This window comes from Argiope bruennichi, chromosome 8, assembly GCF_947563725.1.
Source record: "Argiope bruennichi chromosome 8, qqArgBrue1.1, whole genome shotgun sequence".
NCBI classification, from domain to species: Eukaryota; Metazoa; Arthropoda; class Arachnida; order Araneae; family Araneidae; genus Argiope; species Argiope bruennichi.
The window spans coordinates 40395154-40421565 of NC_079158.1; the positions used below are offsets into that span (position 1 = coordinate 40395154).

Genomic DNA, 26412 nt, shown 5'->3' on the forward strand with positions numbered 1-26412 from the left:
CAACTTCTATTAATGCACTTCACGCTCCTAATCACTTTTCTGACCTTCTGCCACTCTAGAAGACACTCTGAAGATTATTGACAAGAAGGCATTTATGATTTTTTCAAAATTAATCAAACTTGTGCACTAGGCCTCAGTAATGCTCTTTTCATGATGCTCTTCCACTGGCATATTACTCATGATGCTCTTCCACTGGCATATTACTCATGATGCTCTTCCACTGGCATATTACTCATGATGCTCTTCCACTGGCATATTACTCACGATGCTCTTCCAATGACATAACATGGAAGTTATATGCAGAGTCTTATCATTTAATCACGTTTTAAATATTATGATCCCTTCATATTATTTTAACATGAGACGTCGGTATAGAGAAAAGATAAGATAAAACCTGTTCTCAAAACGTTATCAATGACGAAGAAGAGGATATGTGTTTCTTTAATACATTCAGATATTTCGTAATATAGTTAGAATAAGGTAATGTCGTAGGTGCTCTAATACGCCTATTTGGCTCTGTTTTTTATTATATTCAACATTTATCAAGACTTTTTTACACTGAAAAGGGAACTAATAACATGTGCCAGCTGGAGTAATTCAATAATGTTACCTGTAGCTGTCAAATATGTTAGTCGCTAAATATGAGCATTTTCCGATTTTTTCGTAATTAAAAAAACATTCAGAAATATTGTATATATAATAAATTCCTTTTATGTGAATTAAATTGTTTTTTTACACATCTCTATTTAATTTGAATTCCTTCATATTTTTAAAGATGAAATTTTACAATCGACTTTTCATTAATTTCTTGAAATGCTAATATTTTGAAGATTTATATTATTGCATTTCATCTCATTGATACTCTGTTATAAATTAACCAATTAATTTAATAACGATTTAATTTCATATTACTAGCATCATTTGGCAGTGTATTTGCAAAAAAATTGATTTCAAGATTCCAAAATATTTATAACTAGGGGGCTCCGCCTCCTGCTCGCCAACCCCCAGGAACTGCGAACGCAGTTCATCTCGAATCGCTTCGCTTGCTCGCCATCCACTAAACCACTTTAGTCTAGCAACAGATATATTCAAATTCAAGTTATTCCAAATTATGATAAGATAATGAAAGAAATAAAAAATGTAAAGCAAACAGTACACTCGCAAAAATCACCTGTATCAAAGTTCTTTGTAAGCACAAATAACCTTTCATTTAAATAACTATATACATCCACCAAAGAAAAAAAAAATCATCATTCCTTCGATTGAATCACTGATCAGTAAGTCTTTCAATATTTCCGGTGGATTCAATGGATGTTCCAAAACAACTTTTTTTTTATCATGACAACATTTCTTGTATTTGCCACTTGAATTTACTTCTTTTTCCCAGTAACGTGCCTGGAAAAAGGAACAGAGTCCTGAAAGTCCCGTAACTATGCACCTGTAGTTGGAAACTTCGCATCGTGCACATAAACGTTTAACTCTATCTCGTTCATTATGACTGGATCTTCTTACGAACGATTCTTGAGCATTTTCATTCGACATGTGTTCTCTTTTTCGACGATTTTGTTTTAAAAGCGATACGGCACGACTTAAACTCATCGTAAAAAATTTTGTCCGTTTTTTGACCGTAAATTTTAGTTGAAAACATTTTCAAACCGATGCAAGAATAGCATTCACTTGAAATCTTATGAAACTTCGCGTTGATATTCCCAGGCGAGGTCGAAGTGTTGCCAAACGGCGATTGACAAATTCGGTCTGATTTTGCGTCCACGTAAGCATTTTATATGTAGAAATAAATGACGAATTTATAAACCCTTACCTAAAAAGGGAAAAATAACTAAAATGAAACAAATTTTATTTTTAAATAATAATATAAGAATTTTTAAAAACCGTTATGATTAAATCCATTTATTAATTGCATTATTGTGGAAATTGTATGAATGATTAGGGAGAAAACATTTCAGGCATTTTGAGCTATCATGGCTTTCATTTAACTGATCTCATTTGACCGTTGATTCGCGCTATTTGTTTAAGTTTACAGCCTTCGTTAATGTGCGGTCGAGGTCTTATTCGCTCTGTCCACCGCGCTGTTGATTTTTTTGGTAGTTCCGTGATATATATAAATAATCTTTGTATTACTTATAGATATAAACGATTATAGTTATATTTGATGTAGGTCAATAGGTCAATAAAAAAACTTCTTGAAAAATAAAAATGAAAACGCATCTAAACCTAAAGAGAAAGGCGAAAATATTTGAAAGGCGAAATATTTGAAAAGTGAAATATTTGAAAGGCGAAAATATAAATATCAGATAAAAAACAACACTCCGTTTAAGATCTCTTTTATCTTTTAAACGCTTCTTTACATGGGCAAACTAAACGATGCCGACTGGCGAATCAAATATCACTGATACGTAGGCTGTAAATTTTACAATAACGAGAAACGTCAAATCCAAAAAGAGAAGAATATGGAAGCCCCAAATTTCCGCGGATGATATCTGGAAAATCGTTTTATGACTTAAACCCTTATCCATCCTCCCCTCCTGACTAAAACAGCTGTTTCGCTGGTAACGTGCAGACGTCAAGAAACAGGAAGAGTCTTCTTTTTATAAGAGTGGGGGAAAACTGGAGGGGGAGATATGGTCCCTGACTCCTAGAGAAGGTAAAAAAATAAGTTCTCCCACGCAAACTTTATCTTCCCTTCAACGTTTCTTACAGAATATGCAGAAAAAGGTATGAAAAAAAAAAAGACCAACAACTTTAAAACGGTTTTTGGGTTAGATGAGGGTTCTCATATGTTGAAGGGAAAACCCCTTCAGACTTTTTTTTCTTGTCAGTTTTTTTTAAGGAAATCAATCATTTCGATAAACGTTGCTTCCGGACTAAGAGAAAAAGAGCGGCTGTTGATGGCTAAAACAAGAGAACATGTTCCTTTTAAAGTATTTTTTTTCATTCCTTTTTTTTTCTTCATGTTGGTTTTACATCTCTTTGGATGCGGCTCAGTTTTGTTCTTGTCTGCTGTAATTTTCGCACGCACCTACCAAACTTAGTTTTCATATTTTTTCTGTTCAATCCTTTTATAAAGACGTTAAAAGAGGCCCTTATATAGGGATTTTTTCCCCTCTACATGTTTTTTTAAAGTGTCGGAGGGATTGTAGTGTATTTCAGAAAGTCAGAGAGGGAGTTTGACTTTTTCAAGAGTTTGATTTTTTTTTTCGAATGTGAGAAAAGTTATCAAAGAATATTTTTTTTTCTTTTTTGATTATAAGAAGAAAGTGACAAGTCTTCCCTTTTTTTAATATCAGGATTAAAAGAATAACAGCAAGTAAGACTTTTTGGTTTTTATATTTGAGGAAAAACTATGGATTTCAAAAAGAAACCAATGATGTTTGGCGGCATTAGGAAAACAAAAATATGGCAAAAAATGCCTTTTCCAAGCTTTCAAGTTTGCTGGTAAAATCTTTTCTAGATTTATAAAAAAATTTCAAGTATTCACGTTCTATTCGTACAGACCTATTTAAATTATATTTATTCAAATTCGCTTCAATTTATTAACTGCAAATTTTCAGAGCAACAGGTGCTTATTTCATCCAAATTAAACGCCTGGTAATGGATAACTAGAATTTGTTATTTGGACAAAATGATGATTATCTGGAACAAAGACATTGCAGCGATATTCAAAGACAGTTTTTAACTGTCCAAGATAATTACGATGTAATATAATATCTTCGATTATATTACGTCGTACGTAATATAACCTTATAATATATGCTTTTTTTCTTAAACCTGAGAATTATTGCCAACACACATTTAGAACATTAATTTTGCTATGTTTAAATTAAAAAATTTAAATACATTCCTAGAATAGTTCTGAAAGGATCTATGAAAGTTTTCTCATAACATATCCGTAATAATACCAACTGAATGATTTTTTTAAATACAAGGCAAAATTGCCTTTAAAACATTTTTATTTACTTGTAATTTCTCTTTTAAATTATTGAATAGATAAAACTGTCACAATTTAACTATTTACAAAATTCTTTTGTCGATTGAAATTCATGTCGTATTTATTTCGAAATTTCTATATATTAAAATTAAAACAACAACATCCTTTTATTGGAAGCTTGTAAAAAATGAACTTTATTCCAGTTTATAATATATTGCAATTAATTTCACATAACTAGCTTTTTTTTCTTTGGTCGTGTGCGTGTGACTATTTTTAAGCCAAATATTTGCGCAATAGCTTCTGAGGGTAAAGACCCCTGAGCACCCGAGAGCAGAAGTCTGACTTCTAGCTCAAAAGAAGATAGCACACACACACTCGCTTGCACAATCCCTTTTTAAAGGGGGGCTCGTTCACGCACCTAACAGAAAGACCACAAGTAAGAGAAAAACCATGCCCAAACCAGGACTCGAACCCGGAACGCCTAGATCACGGGGAAGACGCGCTACCCTTAGGCTAGGACGCCGACCACAGAGCTTGTCTTTATTATAATGAAAAAACAGCGTTGCTATAATTACTTTCAATAATATATTTGAAATTTTAAACAGTTTTTCTAGTAAGATTAAAACTATTAGATAATTCTAAACACATATGCAATAAATAATAATATCTATGCAATAAATAAATTAAATATCAACTTCTTTTGCTAAATAATAATTGTGGTCTATTATATAAAATTGTCTTACACAAATTCTTTAAAATGGTTAAAAAAGAAACAAAGCCCCCATTTTTTGTCCTCGGTTTTGGTAATTGAAGTAAGGTTTTGCCATGATTAATGCCAATCGAAGGTGTATGTTATTCAGCTCATGAACATATGAAACACAGATATTGGATGACAAATGTGATGATACTTATCACCTAAGTTTAATATCACCTGAAAAACGGATCCCTGAAAAAAAATCTTCTTTAACAAATGTGGTGCAATTTCGCGTTTCTGTAGGGATCTCAGATAATATAATGTATAATATGTTATAAAGTAATTTAAGTGAAACTCGAAAGTTTTTATCAAAAGAATTTCTGAAGACGGTAAAAAAATTAACAGGTTGTATAATAACTTAGGATAATTTTTTTTACAAAATACAAAATTTTGGACGCAGTAATAAAACGCGCTGACAAAATATTTTATGTTATTTTACAGAGAATGTAAAATAGCATAAAATATCTCTATAAACAAGATAGTGTATTCTAATTTTCGAGCATTTTAAAACAACTTCAATAGACTTTAAAGTTGATAAAATTGAGTGTTTCCGATACTTTTTGCCCATTGCTCTTAAACGAATTGTTAAAAACCATCGAATCTAATCAGGATATTAGTGATCTGAATAGGGAAAAAGCTTTATTTCATTGCACTTACTGCCCATTAATTAGTTCATAATCTAAAAAAAACTTCTTGTTTAGAAGTCAAGAGCAGTATCAAGTCGACACTCCGCCACCACTCAACGAAGCAGTATCAAGAGGATTTATAAATAAAAATAATAATAATAGCTCCTATGCAAATAAAATCAATACGAAACCACTTTTTTTGTCAAAAGATCAGAGAGAGAGAATTAAAAAAATAATGTTGAAAATTAAAAATAAATTTGAAAAATCTTCATTATATAATACTCAGTCTTACAGATTATTTTCATTTCAATCATCAGTTTCTTCTGTAGAAGTAGACTTTATGTCATGGGCGTTTTAACCAGATCTCTTTCACCGATCTCACACAGCGACAATAATTTTTGTAAAACTTTTTTTTTATTTTGAAATTCCTTTTCACTTACTGGGAATAAGACATTATTATTTTTTTAAATCTGCGAGTGAATCCGTCCCAGAGTAGTTTCGTTTTTAGAAGTCCCGATAAGCTTTTTTTTTTACTTTATTTTTTTAAGGCGTGGGTTTCTGGAATAGAATGAGTTGGTGTCAGAAAGTTATCTTTCCTTTTTAGCGTTAGAAAGTAAATAACATCTGGCTACGCTTTTGTTGCATTAATTTGTAGGAAAGGAATTTGAGAGATAAGATGAAATGTACACCATATGGGCGGATTTAGTGCGGAGTATTTTGAGTCACTTTACGAAACTGCCAAGAATAAATATATCTTTTTTTTTTTCCTTGGAGAGTTCGAATTCCAATTTTATTAAAAGAAATAAGAATATTTACTTTAATATTCTTTTTGGCAGTTTTTAAAAATATTTCATAAAAAAATATTCAAAGAAAAACTGAAATTTCAAAATTAAATACATAAACTAAAGTAAAAATGAATAAAATATAATAATGCAATTCAAAATAAGAATAATATTTATAATGTGCTAACTTATGGAGTTTTACTTTTTCGCTTATGAAATATTAAAAAAAAAAAGGTCTATACAAACGTCAAAGAATTTTATTTTGATATTTGTGTACATTTCATTTGAGATCTCAGTGAGGTAGAAAAACTTCAATAAGGATTTAATAAATGTTTTATTAATAAATTTTTTATGGATTTAAAATTTTGAGGAAAACTAGTGCTCTAATGTCTTCCATTTAGAAGAGACTAGGAGTATCTGTTACGCGGATCCTTGGTGAAAAACAGTTCACCGAGGATGTTCTTTTTTTAAAATTTAAGATATGAATTAGAATTCCTGCCTTAACGGATTATGTTTTAATTGATTTAATCTGATGTATGATCCAATGCAATAATTCATTAAGAAACGTGATTGTTTTTAGAATCACATGAATTAATTTGAAATTACATGAATTATTTTGAAATTACATGAGTTATTTATCTTGAAAACTTTCATATTTGTTGGTATATGCATAAATTGTTTATGGTAATGCCAATTCAATAAATTTTCTTTTAAAAGGTTAAAATATTAAAAGAAATTTCATATTACTGATGATTTTTAAGTTTATGTACATGCGTAAATGAGATATTCAGTTTTATAAAGAAAAGTCTTACTAAACTTAATGTATTTTATATGATAAACGGAAACTTTTTACAACCAATTTTATTTCATTTATTTTTGTTTTTATTGATATCAACCCAATATAAAATTCAATTGTCATCCTTATGATTTAACAAAGGATCAAATTATGAAGTCATTCTTAAAAAAATTCGAAATCTAAATTAATAATTTATAATTATTTAGTTTTAGTCCTTGTGTTTGCTAAAACTAATTAATTATATATAGAATTACGTCTTCCTCTAATTCTGTCACAATGTTAAATTCACTGTATTATTGTTCATTTAACCTTATTGTGCAAGAAAGCCAAATTACAAATTCTTAAGTATAAAAAAAATGTCTAAGAGAAAAAGTCTCCAGACTTATTTATTCAGGATTACAGAAGTCTCTTACTAAATTTTCGCCAAAGGATAACACAGAAAGATTTAGACTACATTTCTTTTCAAATATATTTTATTATAAAACAACATTTAGCATTTTATTTATATTTTTTGTATAAAAACATCTGTAGTCAACATTCAACCAATAAATATTCAAGCAAAATTCCATACAGGCAAGCATATGTATCATATATATTTATATATAGCTGGCATCACAAATCTCCAGTTTATCACAATTTCACATCGTCCTTGTTATCGCCTATCTTTTTTCTAAAAAGAACGATAATTTGGGATTTTCCGTTTTACCCGTTTCTATGGGTTCGTTACAGTTTGATTTGGAGTCAGTACAGAACGCAGTTTCAGGAGCTGTGTTTTTGAAAGGGCTTGAAGCTAATTTCTTCCTCCTTTGCTGTACGATGTTAAGATGGTGCTCGATATACCTTTCCTGTGGCGCCAGTTTTTTGGCATGCAGTAGACAGGTTTCGGCGGCCTCCAGCTGATCCAGCTGGAACAGCGAGGCGCAGAGATTATGGAGAGCAGGTATATGGTTTTGATCTTTCTTAAGGATGAGTTCATAACACTAAAAGGGAAGAGAAAGAAATCATTTGCCATAGTGAAAGATAAGGATAATTTTTTACACTTTTTAATTAAGATAATTTTTTGCACTTCGGACCGAAGTGTCCAAAAAGAAAGTATTGTAATTTTCTAAAAATTTGAACTCGAGATCTTGGTGAATCTTCATGTTTCAGACCTCTGTAAGTCAAAAAACATTTGGGAGGAAGTTGTTTGTAAAAGAATAACTCAAATAAGCTTTGTGGCAGTCGAGTGAAATCGGGAATATTGAATAAACACCAAATTTGCATATTTCAATCAAATTTTGAATCGTATCCGTAGGGAGCAAATCTGCCTACCCACCTGTCCGAATGCAAGAAAAGCTATAACTACAAAATATGCAAAGCTAGATAGTTAAAATTTAGCATACAAATTTAGTTCAAAATGTAGATTTTTTTTAAAAATCAAGTTTTGAACTAAATGTATAGGAGAGTTGACCGTCTATCTTTCTGTACTTTCGAATTAATATAAACTAATTAATTCAAAAACACTATGACTCACACAAATAAAATTTGATATGTGATCTTGTTATTGAAATTGTAGTTATTTGGTCAGTATTTTTTTGTTTGAATCGTTCAGAAAAAAAAAGCTTCCAAAATACATATTCGATTTTCTAGTTCTTGTGCATTAGTTCCTTTTATCACATGTCAAGAAAATGGCCAATGATGCCTAGCTAAATTTACGCCAAAGATGATATTTAATAACAATTGTTCGTCAATGTAACAATGCAATTATTACACAAATATTGGTTTTCTGTACTACGGAATACACATCTCTCATGCACGAGCTTTGCCACAAAGTCCATAATTTTATGTTGGAGTAATAAAGGGTTAACTCTATTATTGGCATTCGCTGGGAAGACCATACCTGTTGGTTTTGTTTAATTTGAATGTTTTTATGTTTATAAAAGGTAGAATTTTATAATCGATTTTTACTTACTTTATTTAATATACTTGAATTCTGAAATTTCTTTCAATTGTGTGATTCTGATACTAACATATTTTAACAATTTGTGAACTTAATTATGGATTAACCACCTTATTCAGTTTTGAATCATTCTGTGAGGTGCCATCATGCAATAAATTCAAGAGAAATTGACAAATATATATAGCAATGAATAATGGAATATAATAAATATAACAAATGATAGATAATAAAAAAATAAAAAAGTTTTCAAAATTAACCCGTTAATTAGAGTGTTAAAATGTGGAAAAAACAGAAGTATCAACGATGTGAAATTTAAAACAAAATCGTTGAAAGGTGAATCCTTAAAAAATGCTACAAAGATATTAAACCATAAAGGATATCAAAGGGAAGAAAATTTCTAAACATTTCTGAGAAATTCCTTATAAATGTTATTAAAATTGAGATTTGCTTCAAGTATTTCATTCTGCACTTCACGCTTTTACGATTTTATTCTAACGCCCACATATTGATATTATTCTGTTATATATTTTAGTAAATTAATAAAAGGGTTCTAATAAAAGCTTGTTTAATTTTTGAAAATTGTTTTCTTATCATCATAAATAAATATGATATTATTTTGGGAATAGAGATTTCTCAGCAATACGAGGTGTGACAGAATAAATTTTCTTATTTCGAGTTCTTATATGTTGCAGGTAGTTTTTCTATTGATTTCATATTCAGGCACAGGCCGATTGGTAAAGTCCTTTTAAACCGTCTATATTCAAAACGGCGTCTCGTATAGCCAGAAAAATAACATGTACCTGTAGTAAAATGACTATGTTGAATATCTTGAGATAGGTAATAGCACCGCTAACGGCCAAAATAATGAAATTACAAAAATAAATAAAAAATAAAGCAAATCAGTCAGTAAGCCCAATTAATTATATACGCTATATACCATAATGAAAACACAGGAGAAATTTCATGGCTTTATCTGTGAGATTGATTGAGATATTTGAGATCAAAATTAAGAATTTTCCGTGATTTGAAAAACGGCTTTTCTTAAAAGCCGTTGTTCGAAAATGAAATGTTATTCTAATGAAATTAAAGTCGGAACGATCTTATATAAAATGCCTAATAGGAGCAATATAACTGCTAATTCTTTTTGATACAACAAGTAATTAAAACTATTTAGTAAACTCAAAAATCAAGTTGTTTATTTTTTTTATGCTATTAATTTTACATGTATTGATTAGTTCCCCTCTTCCTTTATTTGTTTTTTTTCGGTTTTAGGGTTTAATGTCACCAGTATCATATTTCAATCAGTATCCTATATCAATTTATGCCATCAGTATCATATAAACAAAACGATTCTTTGTTTTCTAATGCTAATCACTTTATATTTTTGCACGAAAGAAATAGACTAAACAACGATAGTTAAAGCAAGATTTTTAAATCTCAGCATATGAGATATATAATGAATGTTAAAATGTTATTTTTTTTTCCTTTCAATCAGTTTTTTTTGAAAAAATAATTTTTCTTTAAATTGATCAGAACTATTCATTATAAAATGAATTTGTTACAAAATTTAATTTATGAACAACACAAAATAAGCGAATAATTAAAAGGAATTGAAACAATAAATTTTAATTTCTCAAATTTCAGAGCATTAAAATTTGTAAACGATATATTTTAACAGATGTTTGATGAAAATTCAATAAAAAAATACACCACGTTATTTTTTTAATGTAAAACTCTGTTACTCGTGTCATTTACACAGTACCACAAGTCTAAAAGCAGATGTTAATTGTTTTTTTATGTCTTGCAGATGTTGCGAACTGTTTTCCATAAATTTGCTACAAGCTGGTGGAACTTCAAAGAAAATAAAAGCTTTCCCTGCTGAAATTTAGTTTTTTTGTGTGAAGTCATTGTTCTTATAGGCAAATCAGACTTTTTATTTTTTATTTTACATCCATTGTTGTTAAAGAACATAATAATTGCATTCACTTCTCAGTTTATTATTTAGGATATTATGTTTCAAATGCGTAATAAAAATGAGTAAAAAATTAGAATGTATCAAATATGAATTCACCACGAGTTTCAAAATATATTTATATTAGTGGACAATAAATAGAATGGCTGAAATAATTTTTTACTTTCAAAGTAATAATCGTAAAACTGTATGATATTTTTTAATTATACAGTTTTATTTCTCATTGGTGTTAGAATGTAATCATTTTAAAATTTTAAAACTGTCAAGCAGGATTTTGTTTTCAAGTAATAAACGGTGAAACCATTTTTTTAACAATACATTTATAGTAGTTTTTTTTCTTTATTTTTCGTTGGAGGAAAATCAACTAAGCTTCTTTTCTACATTAGCCACAGTTTCACCAAAGAGTGAAAATTTTTACGAATGTGCAAGAATTTTACGAATATGAAGGCACTATCATAAATTGGTGCTAAATCTGGTTATCAGAGATGAATATATAAGATAAAATTAATACTAAAATAGCAATGAAAATTACTTAATTAATGCTAAAATAGCAATAAAAATTAATAATAAAGTGCGTATATATATATATATATATATATATATATATATATATATATATATATATATATATATATATATATATATATATATATATATATATATATATATATATACTTCAAAACATCTTTCTGAAAATTATGCATGATCTGTAAAATAATGCATGTAGAGAGAAATACATGTGCATTATGCATTCTTCTCTGCATAATTCCTTCTTGCTCGTTAAATGTAAATGCTTTTCTGAAATATCTATTTAAAAAAACATGAGAAAAATAAGTACTAACAAGGAGATTAAATATTATACACTCATCTGTCATATTCAAGTATGATATGCGATTCAAAATGCAAAAGGTTGTAGGTCATATATAATTAACATATGTCATAAATGGACATATTTATTATATGTTATTTTATATAGATACATATTTATATGTATTTAGAAATATTTTTATTATTACTATTGCATATAAGTCAATGCAGAAAGAGATTATAAACTTTTCATATTGTTTTTGGAAATGGATTACAGGAAGATTTGATTTGATTTGATTTAGTGGAGTTTTATGGCGCAAAAACCATTTTTGATTATGCTGCGCCAAACGTATGGTATTGATTAAAACATTGTTTATAAATTGAAATATAATCATAAGCTAATCATAATAATAATATATAATCATAAACTACTTAGTAGTTTTCATAATTTGTCAATATTTATGTAAAAAAAAACCTTATAATTGAAATTACAGGAAGAAGTAATCGATAACTGCGAAAACAAAAGGATTTTTGCCAAAGGAAGACAAGTATGTTGGATACCTCAGAATCACACGTCAACAAGACGCCAATGTTAGTCACATTTATGTCACACTTTAATATGATCAAGTTGTGAAGAAATAATGTATTATCAAGTAATGCCAACTGATGCTAACTGTTGGCGACAGTAAAACATACTCTGGGCAGCATTTATAATCGTTAGAAAAATAACAATGCCCTTGCGCGCATCTTTATCATATTAGTTCACCGTTCACACGCTGTATTTGCAATTCGTTCTGGTGAAAGTTGCATTGCCTTACTTGCTGTGCCGCCGTGTAGTTCTTGAGGTCGTTGAAGTAGATGTTTCCGAGGAGTACGAGCCCCTTGAGATGCCGGTTCTTGAGCCTCTGCAGATAGGGGACTGCTTCGAGGGGCCGTCGGGTCTCGTGCAGAACGAGGGCAAGGTTGAAGAGGGCGGCGTCGAAGTCGCCTCGCAGCTGAGAAGAGGGGGAAAGAAAAAAGATATATATATTTGCATGTAGTCAAATGGGTGAGTAATCGGGTAATAGATGGGGGTCAAGGATTAAATGCGAGGGGGTAATGGGGGGGGGCAAAGTAGAATAAATTTGGCGTAGGTTGGAAATTTAAAAAAAAAAATTTTTTTTTTTTGCATTCATCAACAGTTTAGGTGGAAGGGGAAATCGCAAATTCATTATTTTTGTTCTTAATCATTTTGTCCACTTTCTCATGATAAAAGCATGCACACGGAAACAAAGTAGTCAATAAACAGTGAACAAAAATTTCATCTTTAAAAGGAATTTTTAATTTAATTTTCAACTTTTTGGGCGAAGAATTTTAAATTCAGATGATTCTCTTAATGGTTTTAACTTTCTTGTATACGTAGTATAGAGAAAGTATTGTAGTTGAACTCGAGATTTTGATAAATCTTCACTTTTCAGACCACTCTGCAACCGAAGAACACATTTTTTTTAGCATTATGTCAGTCTATGACGACGATAATTCAAAAACACTTTGAGCTAGATGACTGGAATTTGGTATATGGATTATCGACTAAATGTGTAGATTTTTTTTAATCAAATTTTTGAAAGAAATCCATTTAGAGGAAATCTTTCAGCCCAGCTGTTCAAGCGAACTCGATAATTATGAAATGCAAAGAGATATATAGATAAAATATAGTACATCGTCTTAGCATCCAAAATATAGGTTCTTATCAAATTTTGAACCAAATTTGTCGACGAATTGACCGTATGTACTTTCGCATTCACGTAACTCATAAGCGGAATGAATTAAATCAATAAAAATCGATATGTTGTCTTGTGACTACAACTGTAGTTTCGAGTCAAATTTTCGTTTCATTCAATCGAAATCAAATCGAATCAAACAATCGTTTCATTAAAAGAAAAAAGCCAAATTTGATGGTTTGAGTCAAAGGATGTCATTGAGTTTCATTATCAAAATGCCATCTAAAATCTTCGTTTAAATTCATTATCTATATGAAAGCTTCTTAAAATGCTCTATATCTGAGAGACTTGTATTCCTTTTCAGAATAATACATTTTTTTTAGAAAAATTCATAAGATATAAAACTGCATGCAATCGTACATTCAATAACCAATAAAAATGATTTTTGAGATATTATTATCTCCTTAAAATTCTAGAAGAAATTCTAAAGTTGAATTTATCCGGAACTAACAGTTGTATTACAAGAAAGGCGTTAAAGAAGTAAAGCAACTGCCTAAGCGTGCTAGCTATGGTAATTAAATTCTATTTAGAAGTCATTTATTTAACAATTAATTTTATGACGCTGAATTCATTAATAAGACACGCATTTAAACATTTTCATGGCACAAATTCTGACTTCCTTTTAAGTTAGTAGTTAAATATTTGTATTTTAAGTAAATGAATAGTGTTTTAATAAAACAAAAGCATTTTAATTTAAAACAAAATTAGAATTTTAAGAAATTTTAAACAAATTTTTAGTGCTTTAATTTGAAGAGAGGAAAATAATAGAAAAGGGAAATGAATCAAAATGCAGAATTCGAAAAACGGGAAACTATACACAAATGAAATTTTTGTTAATGCTAGCACAGAAAATAATCCACAATAATCAGGATGTGAAACGAAACTGCAATTTTAATAGCCTCATCCTGCCATCGCCAGCACAAATGAGGAAATCAATTATTAGGACATAAAAATTAGTCTTTAAATTCTGGGACTGCAACAGTTCACGCGATGCAATAGTTATTTCAATCTATATATTTTATTTTCGGGCGTGGTTAGTTAAATACTTTCGGTTGATGACCCTTTCTTTTCTAAAAGAAAAAGTGACCACAACCCATTTTCATTTGAAACATTTTTTTCACACCGAAAAAGCGGAAAACAAAAAGAATACCAGCTGGAATTGTCTCCCATACTTTAATAAACTCGTCATGTCAGAGAACTCTTTACATGGCATTGGTATTCAATAATTACGAAATATTAAATATGGCGTGAATTTAGCATTTCTACTGAATCTATCGCCACAGAATTGGCGAGTAATTTGGTGATTAATTCCTGGCATGCGGTTAAGAGTATCCGAAAATCAAATCTGTGCTTTAGACGCGTTTTTTTCATCAAATTGAAACAAAATGTTGGTACGAAACTGCACTTGTGGTCACAAATTACATACCAAATTTAATATACTTAAGTCACTGCATTTCTGAATTATTGCGCCTACAGATTTCTGAAAGTACTGACCGACAGACAGTTAACCCGTACCTGATTTTGTTTCACAATTTGATAGGTGTCTACACTATAAATGTTAAATCTGCATACTGAATTTTATCTATCTAGCTCTCCTCGTTTTGGAAATATCGTCTTAACTTATATTCGAATAACCGGACAGACGTATTTCCTCCAAAAGAATTTTACTCACGATTTGATGGAAATCTGGTAATTTGGGGTAAAGATCGTAAAACCAAATTTCAACTGTTCAGCTCATAGCGTTTTTGGGGTATATTGATCACAGACAGATGACCAATTTTAAAAATGCATTTTTCAAACTTAAGAGAAATTAAAATGTGAAGATTCTTGGAAACAAAACTAAATCAGATTAAAAACACTCATGGAATTTTTAGACATTACTATACTTTCTCTATGTTACGTACACGAGAAAATAAAACTGAAGCATTAATCAATGAAAAATAAAAATGAAACCAATTTAAAATCGTTGTTCAGGAAGTGGAATCAGTCAGCTCCAGTTAGATTGATTCCAAAAGGCCATTCACCCCCTTCTAAATCGATAACAGAGGGGAGGAGGTAAGATGATTCATCGTTGGTCAGTCTCACGTGTATCAAAGGGTTCATCGATTGGTATTTCACGGAAAATGAATGTGGTCACTGTTAAAAACAAGATATTGGAAGTGACCCTGGTTAATCCAGAGAGTTCATTTACAACGTATCAATGTCAGTTCAGAAAAAGAACTGATCAAAATTAGAGATTCCATTAATTTGTTTCCATTTATTTTTGCCAAAAATTGTTTTTTTGATCTGTAATGTAAATTCCCGAGGTAATGAAACAATGAATAAGGAAAAATACGAAACGTCAGATGGTCTAAAGGAGCAAAATGATGAATTTTGGGAATGGAGCAAAAAGTTTGGCTTAAGCATTTTTTTGAAATAATGAAAATTTTTTAAAAAAAGACAAAGGTGCAGAGAACATAAGATTCAAACGTGTCAGAAAGACTTTTAAAATTCGATTTGATTAGACTTTTTCTGGTAAAAAAAAAGTGAAATTTCAGGACGTATTATCTAACGTCCGTAGTATGCTTAGGATTATCTGAATTCTGTGAATTGGATTCAGTAAATACTTATTTATTTGATACGTGATTTACTTAAAACTATTCTAGAAATTGGAAATTATAACGTTACTGGAAATATTTTCAATGCTTGTAGTAACATCATTTGATATATCTTAGGATACACAGGAAAAAATTCAAATTGTAAGCCTCAGATTATTTTTCAGAAATCGTCGATTTCGCCAAAATTCTGCATTAAAATAGCAATAATTACATTCTTTTTAATTCACACCTGTTTTCCGTTTTATACACTTAAAATTCGTCCGAATATTATGGCTATATGAACATGCAAGATTAAAAAGTACTCCCATGTATGACTAATTTGATCTTTGAGGTACTAGATCTAAATGAATAAAACAAACAATTTCAAAACTGAATTTGACTGGAATTGAAATAATCTTATGAATGAGATTTCTGATGCATTGAAAAAATTTCTAGAAAAGTGAATGGAAAGGAAGACAGAAGATGATTCAAGTTATGTACCAAATTTAAATTAATAAATTTAACAACGTTCCTTGAAATAAGTAGAATAAGAAGCGGCAAATAAAAAAAAAACATGAAACAGCTGGATTTTACCCTTATAATGAATTAAAAATTATTTGAAGGTCGTAAATATATTTTTTTGCAGAAAAAGAAAATTTAAATGAGTAATATTTATTTGTGCAGTATTTAAACGCCGTTAATTTTAATTATCATTGTAATAATACGAAAGATGTTCTACAAAAATTTATTTTGCGGTTTCGATAATTGTCAAATGCAGTTACCCTTCATTATCCGACAAAGTATATGTAATCTTAATATAACATCAGTAATTTTGTGAATTTTCTTTTAATAAAGTTACGTTGGGAAAAAACTGAGAGACTGAAAATGCTTAAAAACTACTTGTCCTACAGATCAGAGGAGGAACTATTTTTATTAAGAAATGCTTGCACTTAAAAATCTGTAGGGTTTGGGTATATTTAATAAAAGCCGCTTTGGTTACCGCGCGGATTAGTAGTAAAGTCTCAGTTTGAGAGCCAGAGACTTTCAGGCTCGAAACCCGATTTCTCTAAGGGTCTATCGTATACGTGAAATATGACAAATCCCTCTAGTGAGTAGCTGTATAGCACGAAAGCTTGGAAAATGATTATGGAAAAAAATATTTTAAAAATGAAATAATGAATGTTTTTATTTTCATTTTAGTTTCAGTCCAGAACACATGTATGAACTTAAAGAACCGCATTTAACTCAGTTCGCCGCCAACTGCTTTACATAATTAGGATTATCATTAGAATAAATACGCATAAATTAACTTTTTATTTGTTTGCTTGGTTAACTTAACTTTAGGCGCAAGATGTCCCTAATTATTACCTTACAGTTCCAAGCGGAAGATCAAAGATCCCTGAGTTTAGGCTCTTTTCAAGATCCTCCAACATCATTGGACAACCGCTTTACAGTTTTTAGCCTACTTCTTATTAAATGCATGCTTTGTTTTTATAGACCAAATAATGCAATGGTTGAGCAGGAGTTGCCCTATTGTGAGATGTCTTTCTCTCAAAAATGGTTTTCAACGTCATCTGCTGATATGATGGGAAGAATAGAGTTTCCCGAGATCTATAAACACTTTAACTCTCCAACTGCGTATCTCGCTATTTCCGCGGGTTGGCAATCATTCTGTTTTCTGTTGCATACCGCGTCTTTCGTAGTTTAGAGTATGTATTTTTACGAGTACAGATTTATATTATATTATATTATATTATATTATTATTGTGTAACATATAGAATCAGTTCACTTTCTTTGAAAAATATATGAATTTATTTGGAAATATCGCATCTAAATTGTGATGTTAAAGAATTACGTAACAGGAGGGTTAAATAGCTACTGGACGAGTAAAATCACGAAGAAAAATTATAAATACAGCAATGAAGATTTTGTTTTCATTTCCAATTTTATTTCGAAACAAAATGCATGTATCTCTGAAAGAGCCGCATGTAGCTTATGAACCGCAGTTTGACGCCTCCGTCAGAAAACAGACTCAACCAATGACTGATCATAATAAATGTTGAAATATCTTTCCACTGTAAATTCTTCTCTTTACAAATGGCACATTGAGTATTGATAGCCGAAATAAAATAAATTACCTGCAGTGCTTTTCGGAAATAATTCTCTGCACTCGCAGTGTCCCGGTCCTGCATTGCCAGCATGCCCATATTGAAGTAGGTCCTCTCTGGCTGACGCCCTTTGTTCAGCAACACCTGCAGCCTGTAAAGAAAGAATTAGTATTCGAACATTATGCAGGCTTACACCCTTTTATACAGGAGCGGCAATAAATCTCAATGAAGTAAAAAACACGCCCAGAAATCTTACTTAATACCAGTATATGTACAATACAAGCGCATAGAATTTATTAAAAGCAGAATATTTTAAACTTATCTGCTGGTAGAACTTTCAGATAATATGAAAACTTTATTATGTTGAATCTTTTTATAAACATTTTATTAAGTTTTTTTTTTTTTTTTTTTTTGCCGGCGTTTTGCATAGGGGTAGCGCATTTTCCACGTGATCTGGGCGTCCCGGGTTCGAATCCCGGTTCGGGCATGGTTGTTCTTCATCTGTGTTCTGTGAGGTGTGTGAATGTGCCTCCCAGTAAAAAGGGGTTGTGCAAGCGAATGTGTGAGTGTCATCTTCCTTTGAGCTAGAAGTCAGACTTCTGCCCTCGGGTGCTCAGGGGTCTTTACCCTCAGAAACTACTGCACCCCCTTTCCGTGGTAACGTGGACACAACATCATCATTAAGTTTTTTGAAAGCTTTGGTGAAAATCAGTATAACTATTAAAAATATTATTACAAAAATATTACTTTTAAGTGGTAATAAATAAAATAACATTTAAAACCATGTAAAACTATACCGTTGTACAGACTTGTATTTACTTTCTCGTATTTGTAATAAAGAGAAAGTAATCTTCAAAAAATTCGAACTCAAGATTTTGACGAATCTTTACGTTTTAGACCTCCTTGAATTAGAAAAACACATTTTTAGGAACTGTCCATCCGTCCGCCTGTCTGTGGCAAAGTTGATTCAAAAATTTGATCCAGAGGAAAGAAAATCGTAGATTACTATCAAATTTTGAGCAAAATCTGCTCAGAAGAAATCTGTCTGTTCTGTTGTTTGAATATAATTTAAAACGTAAAAGCTAGACAGAAGACTATAAAACGTAAACAGCTAGACAGAAAATACTCGATACACAGATCTAACATCTATAATTTAGACACCTATAAAATATTGAGCCAAATCCAAAAAGGGATTGGTCTGATTGGAAAAGGGTCGGATGGTCTGCATTTTCAAAAACATGTAAACACGATGACTTAAAGACGCAATGAATTAAATATACCAAATTTGGTGCCTGATTAAGCGACTACGAGCGCAGTTTTGTGTCAAATTTTTGCTACAATCGGTTTAAAAAAAACTCTCATAAAACACAAATTCGATTTTCGGGTACTATTAACTGCATGCCAGGGATAAATCGCCAAATAACTCGCCAAGGATGATATGGTAGATTCAGTAAAAATGCTAAATTCACGCCAAAGGTTAGTATTTCGTAACTATTGTATTCCAATGCATAGATAGACGGACAGACGGTCATAATGTATTCTTTCGAAAATAGAGAGGTCTGAAATGTGGAGATTTGTTAAAGTCTGCAGTTCGAAATTTTTGACAATACTTTCTCTTAATACACTTCGTACATAAGAAAGTAAAAAAAAAAAGGAAAAAAAAAAAAAAAAGCGAATGCAGATTTGGCAAAAACAGGATCTCCGCTCTCGACTACCAACAGAACTCAGTTCGAGTCCTATCGAGGCTCTAATTCATTAGCATTCCGCTCGAGAACACAGATCACTGGTGCAATGGTGTTGATGAAGGTGATGATCATTTCATGAGTCATTGGAAAACGATTTATTCTAGAATCTGTTCCAATCGCAAGCGCATCTGCAGAATACATAAGTGGATTTCGTATGCTTCCCCCTAAGGAAAAGGATTCCGATTTCTCAACAGAAATAATTGCGAGGAACTTATTTTATTTTCAACTTCTGTTCCTAAAACACATCAATCTTAACAAAGTTAAGACATGGCTGAGTTTGCTTCTTAACTGAAGAGTGTAATGCGAATTTAATTATAGGGTTCATTTTTTTCAAACTTATTCGAATCGTGACATCCGAAAAAATGTATCAAGTTTCCTGTTGTGTTTAAAATATGTTTTAATTTTGGAAGGGAAATATCGTTACTGTAATTCTTCAAATGGAATATGAAGTTGGTGCGACTCCTATTTTATGATTTTGAAAGTTTTGCAGTAATTTTTAAACAGATTGGCAAAGAAACATTTTTTTTACTAGAATTTTTCTATATTATTTTTAATTTTTTGAAAATATTGCATTAATTAATTGTCTAGCTTTTATGCAATGGAAATTGAAACAGATTTAAAACAGCTATCAAATGTGGAATTCCTATATGATACATTTCCTTGATGCTTCAGTTGATGGCAGCCAAGAAATTCTTCTAAAGCCAGGCATTCACCATCATTCAAACCAACGCTAATACAAGGTGATCATTGGCGCTATGACTGGGAAACAAAGGAAGGTTTCCCAGTCATAGTTCCCCCTTGGCACCAGTTTTAGAAGGCGCCATAAAAACAAAAGTTCAGTATATTTATTCCATTTTTAAAGCCAAATATGATGAAGCAACGAAAAACTGATACCTTGCTATATAATTAATGTGACAAGGGGTGAAAATATCCATGTTTTGCTCGGGGTGCCACTTACCCTTGCTAAGCAAATGACGGTGACGCATCCAAATCAATCGTCAATGCGAAAGTGGAATGGAAGGTAGCTCGAAATGTTTTTTGGTAAGGCGTCCACTTACTGGATTTGCGTTTAGTAGACACGGGGAGCACTTGAATGAATGATTCAAAAAGATGGACTAAAAACAGAATAATATGGAATATTACAAATTCGATTAGTACGGCTTGGAGTGATCCTAAATAATCAACAACTTGCTTTGGAGTACTGGTTTACAAGGTTTTTGAACAAACTGTCCACAGAATGCAAACTTTACAACTCGAAAATGGGAACCATATTGAGCAATATCCCTTGCATTGATAAGGTCCTTGTGATTGAATGTTTGATACGTTCGAATAGAATGTGTTACAAATGTATTTTTTGAGTCTTTTCAGCACATTTTTTTGCTGTACAGCGCCATCTATCGGTGTTTCTGGATTTTGGGGATGGGTAATCCTTTCTCCATTTCTTGAATAGTCTGTTCAAGAATTTTGGAGCCTTTACACTAAGTAGTTCTCTATATTGAGAACTCAGAGTAGGAATGTTTTAATTTTGACCACCTTGTATATTGCTCTGTTCGAATGAATTTATTTTAATATTAATGAATTTTTTATTATGACTTCAGAATTTTAAGAGAAATTTTTAAATGATTAATTTAAAGAATATGTCCGATATTTTCATGCAATTCTATTCAAAATTTCAATTCATATTTTAAAGATTGAAAAAAAAGGTGTCAATACCTTTCATGAGCCAGTCGACGCAGACTTGAATCTCCCGAGTCTTGTGTCAATATCGCATAGTTTAATAAAGATTTCTAAAAAAAGTAAAGGAAGCAAAGATTAAAGAAGTTAACTGCCAAATAAAGAAAAATTTAGCAAGATCTCAAAATCAACTTCAAATTATTATACTAATAATAAGAAAAAAAAAAAAAATTGGAAAAAGGAACTTCTGATCGTCATGCGAAAACCTGCTATTTACCGCCTAATTTTGGTATGTATTTAAATATTACCTGTACATACAAATGACCATTGTCTTTTCTTTTATGAAATGAACTCCATGATGGAGTTTGGCATAAATCAATCTAGGCACGCACATCTATCTGAAAATTTTAATAGTGTCTCATAGAGTGTAATTTATAAAAGAACGGTGGCTATTGAATTAAAATCAATGTATCCTTAATTCAGATATTTATCTCTCTTCAATGGGGGTTAACTGTTATGAAATATTGTTACAGAAAAGTCCAAAATACCTCTGATGAATGTACGGTAAAAAATCTAATAGGCTCAATAATAGTTAAAGCGGCTTTATTCTACACGAATATACAATAGAAAAACGCAACCAAAGAATAACACGCATTGATAGCAATAAATAGCAGCTAACCATAAATCAGTAATAAACAATAGCACAAAGCAATCAGAGGGAACTCGCAGGAGATCATCACTCCAGAGTGAAACTTCGCTTATCTGCTTATGCCTCTTGACTCATTTGACCATGGCAAACTCTCGTATGTGAGCTTCCGCTCGAAGATTCTAGAACAAACAATGGAACTCAAATCCTAATAAGGTTTTTGGCAAGATTCTTCAATATTTAGGATTCTTCACTGCCAAATTCGTCGCCAAAATGATCGCCAAATTTGTTGCTAAAGTCATTAATTTTTTAGAGCTTATCAGCCATTGCCATTTCCGTAAAAATCTCTTCCTTATCAGAAGAATTATTACGAAGCGAAGTAATATTAGAAATTCATAATAATATTAATGTAGAGTACATTAAAATTGCTTGATGTGTTGTATGAAGTATTTACTTCATTCAACTGTTATGTAGCCGCTCATACTAGAATCCATTGAAGATTTCCCGAATGTGTGGGCCTAGAACTCGTGAAATTTTGCTGTTTTGGGTTTTTCCTCGATTCAAAATTACAAAATCTTTACTAACTTGTATAGCTACAAAATAAGGGACCTTTTTCCTAGAACAGCAACGATTATAGAATTGAAATCTAGTCTTTGTATTGGATTGCTACAGTGATTGAAATAATGGATAGATATTTGGCATCATCCAAATTATAATGAATGAAAATAAAATAGCCAAGTAATTTATTTTAATGAAAAAGGGATAACTTATGAATAAAGTTTATGCCACCCAGTTTAACATAATAGTTAATAAAAGCGTATTGAGTAAAATTTTTACATTTTTTTTTAATCATTTTGCGAGAGATTTTCATTTCGCTGCGTAATAGATTTAGTTACCATTATTTAAAATACAAAGGGCCGCGGTGGCCTGGTGGTAAGGTCTCGGCTTGTGAGCCGTAGGGTTGCAGATTCGAGACCCGATTCCACCCCGAAGAACCGTCGTAATTCTGTTGCACGTCATGCTAAACGTACTCCTGCTGGTGTGGTGTGGCGTTGAGAGGGGGGGGGGGTGCCAGCTCAGGTGTAGTCCTCGTCATCTGACCGCGGTTCAAAATTACGAGGTCCGTCCCAAAATAGCCCTAGTGTTGCTTGAAAACGAGACGTTAATATAACTAAACCAAACTAAACTAAATTAAAATACAAAATACTTCAAAGACTATTTTGAAATATGCTTCAGAGTTCTGGAACATGATCCGTTGACTAGAAAGGCAAATACAGAAAAACAGAAGAGAAAACATATTCCTTATTTTAATAAAAGCACCAATCTTCAAAATCTTTTACGAATAAAAATAAAATAGAGTTATTTCAGATTTTTTTTTTAAACACAGTTATTCATTTTCCCCTTTATTTTTTAAAAAAAATAATAAACGGATTTTTAAACAATTGCAACAAATTCTGGTCAATTATGAACAGTGATTGAATGTGATATCCAATTTCAAAATTTGCAATTAGAAACGTATTGATGTCAGAATCAGCAGTTAACATAAATGTGCATTGATTTCTAAACTCTAAAACATAGAAAAAAATACCCAACTAATCAGATTTCCATTTATATTTTAAACTTGTTATCATCCGTGCTCAGATCTTCGTTTCACTTACCTATGACTAATTTAAAATAGTTCAGCATGCAAAAACAGGAACGTGCGATTCCGCGCAAACCGCAGATACTGTTTTGATTTGTCTTGGGCAAATATTTTTTCTCTTCTCGTAGTAGAGCACAACACGCAACAAAGCCAATATTTACTCTACATTCGTCATGCGAGTTAGCAAACAGACACACAAAAACTTAAGGAAAACACGTGTATGTCACAATCAGGCTTTTCTTTTTTAAATAGATGCTCACGCCATAATTCGTTGTAAAATAATCGCGATAAGACTTCATATGATTTAAAACCAGAGATATCCATTGCTTGGGTAATATTTTCTGTATTGCTAAAGCAGGTCACAGTTTTTGGTGATTTTTATTTTAGTTGATTCGGTTTAATAAACTGTTTTTACTATTCGACTAATTGTTATTGTAGTAATGTATTGAATTCCTAGTGCCAGTAACTTGAGAATACTTGTTTTTCTTGTAGAATGAGAATACTTATTCTTCTTGTAGAATGAGAATACTTGTTCTTCTTGTAGAATGAGAATACTTGTTTTTTTTTCAGAATTAGAATACTTGTTTTTCTTGTAGAATGAGAATACTTGTTCTTCTTGTAGAATGAGAATGCTTGTAATGTACTGAATTCCTAGTGCAAGTAATTTGAGAATACTTGTTATTCTTGTAGAATGAGAATACTTGTAATGTACTGAATTCTTAGTGCCAGTAATTTGAGAATACTTGTTATTCTTGTAGAATGAGAATACTTGTTCTTCTTTAGAATGAGAATACTTGTTTTTCTTGTAGAATGAGAATACTTGTTCTTCTTGTAGAATGAGAATGCTTGTAATATACTGAATTCTTAGTGCCAGTAATTTGAGAATACTTGTTATTCTTGTAGAATGAGAATACTTGTGTTGAATTAATAGTGCCAGTAATTTGAGAATACGTGTTACTCTTGTAGAATGAGAATACTTGTAATGTACTAAATTCTTAGTTCAGTAATTTTTTTTCAAATTTTAATAACATTATGATCTTTTCTATTCGTAATTATTGAGAAAAATGGCCAAAATTGGTGCATAGAATCCGATTTTTTATGCGAAATTGACATTTTTTTTAGCTCTGGTGAGCCTATGAGATAGTTACCTTTTGGAAGAGCCTCGGTTTTGAAATAGGAGGATTACAGGTTCGAAATGCGATTCCATGGAATTTTTCTTTGCATAATACATGTTCATGCTCAGACGAAGAGAGTGAAATCTGAGCAAAAAAAAAAAAAAAAAAAAAAAAACAACAACAAACACAACAAAGCATTATATGTGAATAAGGTGATGTTCTCTTCATATGTGAGTAGGACTTATGATCCATTGGAGGAGGTCATATGGAGGCCACTTTTGTACTCATTATCCTGAATGATCATTTGACTATTATCATTTAACCATTTCCTAAGTAATTTCATTGTTATGCTATTGCGCTGATTATCTGCTGCGTTCTTAGATTAAGAACTTCGTGTTCATATGCGTGCTCTAGCTCACTCCTAAAATCGACTATTATCGGCAGTAGGTCAATGCTTAATAATAATAATAATAATAATAATAATAAAGGTGCAAGTGAATTTCACATAGTTTGTTTATACAAAATATAAGAGATGACCTCTTGGTAGATAGTGACGACACAGTAGCAATTTCAGTTTCACTCTTTAACGATGATGACGGTTAGTTTCATAGATTGTCGCGTGCACATTATTTGTGAGTATAAGGCTACTAGGAATGCTCTAATAAGTTTTAAAATGAAATTTAATTAGTTTCCCCACAGCCGGGGAATCGTCTTGCTTCAAAATCAAATAAATAATTTCTATTAATCCTTGTGTATTTCACAATTCGATGATTGAATCAAAAAACAAAATTTTAAGCATAAAGTATTAGATGCAAAATGAAACGACATGCAGATACCAATCTTAAGAGATCAACTGATTTCATATTTAAATGATTTAAAAGGCACATAAACACTATTTCTCAAGATATAGACAAACATCGCTCTTGTAATCTGTTAAAATGGCACGCAAACACAAGTCTTAAAAAATAGACATATTTGGAACTTAAATTCTTAAAACAGCACGCAAACAATAATTTTAAAAGATAAATATATTTGGTATTTAAATTGTTAAAATGACATATAAACACTAGTTTTAAGCTATAGATGGATCTGGCACTTAAACTGCTAAAACAGCATGTAAATATTAGTCTTAAGAGAGAAACATATTTGGGACTTAAGTAAATTGTTAAAACGGAATGCAAGCGATGAATTTAATCAAATCAAAAACAAGATATCAATTCGCTGTTCTATGGCTTTAATGCCGCCTAAAACTTTTTTTCTCTTTGCAATTAATTTAACAAAATGTTAGACCAAATTTTACGATAGAAGGTGAACACTAGCGAGTGGCGTAGTGAGTGTAATTGGCGCGCCAGAAGTGTAATGTAACTTTTTTTTTACCTCCAATCATCACTAGAGGCTTAGCAAGTGTAAGAAGAGAAGTAGTCACATGCAGAGCGATTAAAAAACTTTATTTTCCTAGTTTCTAATTAAGTAAGTTTGCAAAGAGTATGTATGATAAAAAATTTGAATATTAAAATTTTTAA

At 31.0% G+C, this 26412-nt stretch overlaps 1 protein-coding gene and 1 long non-coding RNA gene across 2 annotated transcripts in view; one reads left to right on the plus strand and one right to left on the minus strand.

Annotated features, from left to right (window-relative positions):
• Nucleotides 1-10816, plus strand: part of LOC129980892 (uncharacterized) — a 52479-nt gene extending 41663 nt beyond the window's left edge. The window contains exon 6 of the long non-coding RNA XR_008785278.1: nucleotides 10651-10816. This is a non-coding gene — a long non-coding RNA (uncharacterized LOC129980892). The remainder of the gene's footprint in view (nucleotides 1-10650) is intronic.
• Nucleotides 7391-26412, minus strand: part of LOC129980889 (protein O-mannosyl-transferase Tmtc3-like) — a 271909-nt gene continuing 252887 nt past the window's right edge. Inside the window, exons 17-20 of the mRNA XM_056091343.1 lie at nucleotides 21526-21599; nucleotides 18098-18218; nucleotides 12441-12617; nucleotides 7391-7884 (exon numbers count right to left, since the gene is read on the minus strand). Coding sequence (XP_055947318.1) covers nucleotides 7564-7884; nucleotides 12441-12617; nucleotides 18098-18218; nucleotides 21526-21599 — 693 coding nt within the window. The 3' untranslated portion in view covers nucleotides 7391-7563. The remainder of the gene's footprint in view (nucleotides 7885-12440; nucleotides 12618-18097; nucleotides 18219-21525; nucleotides 21600-26412) is intronic.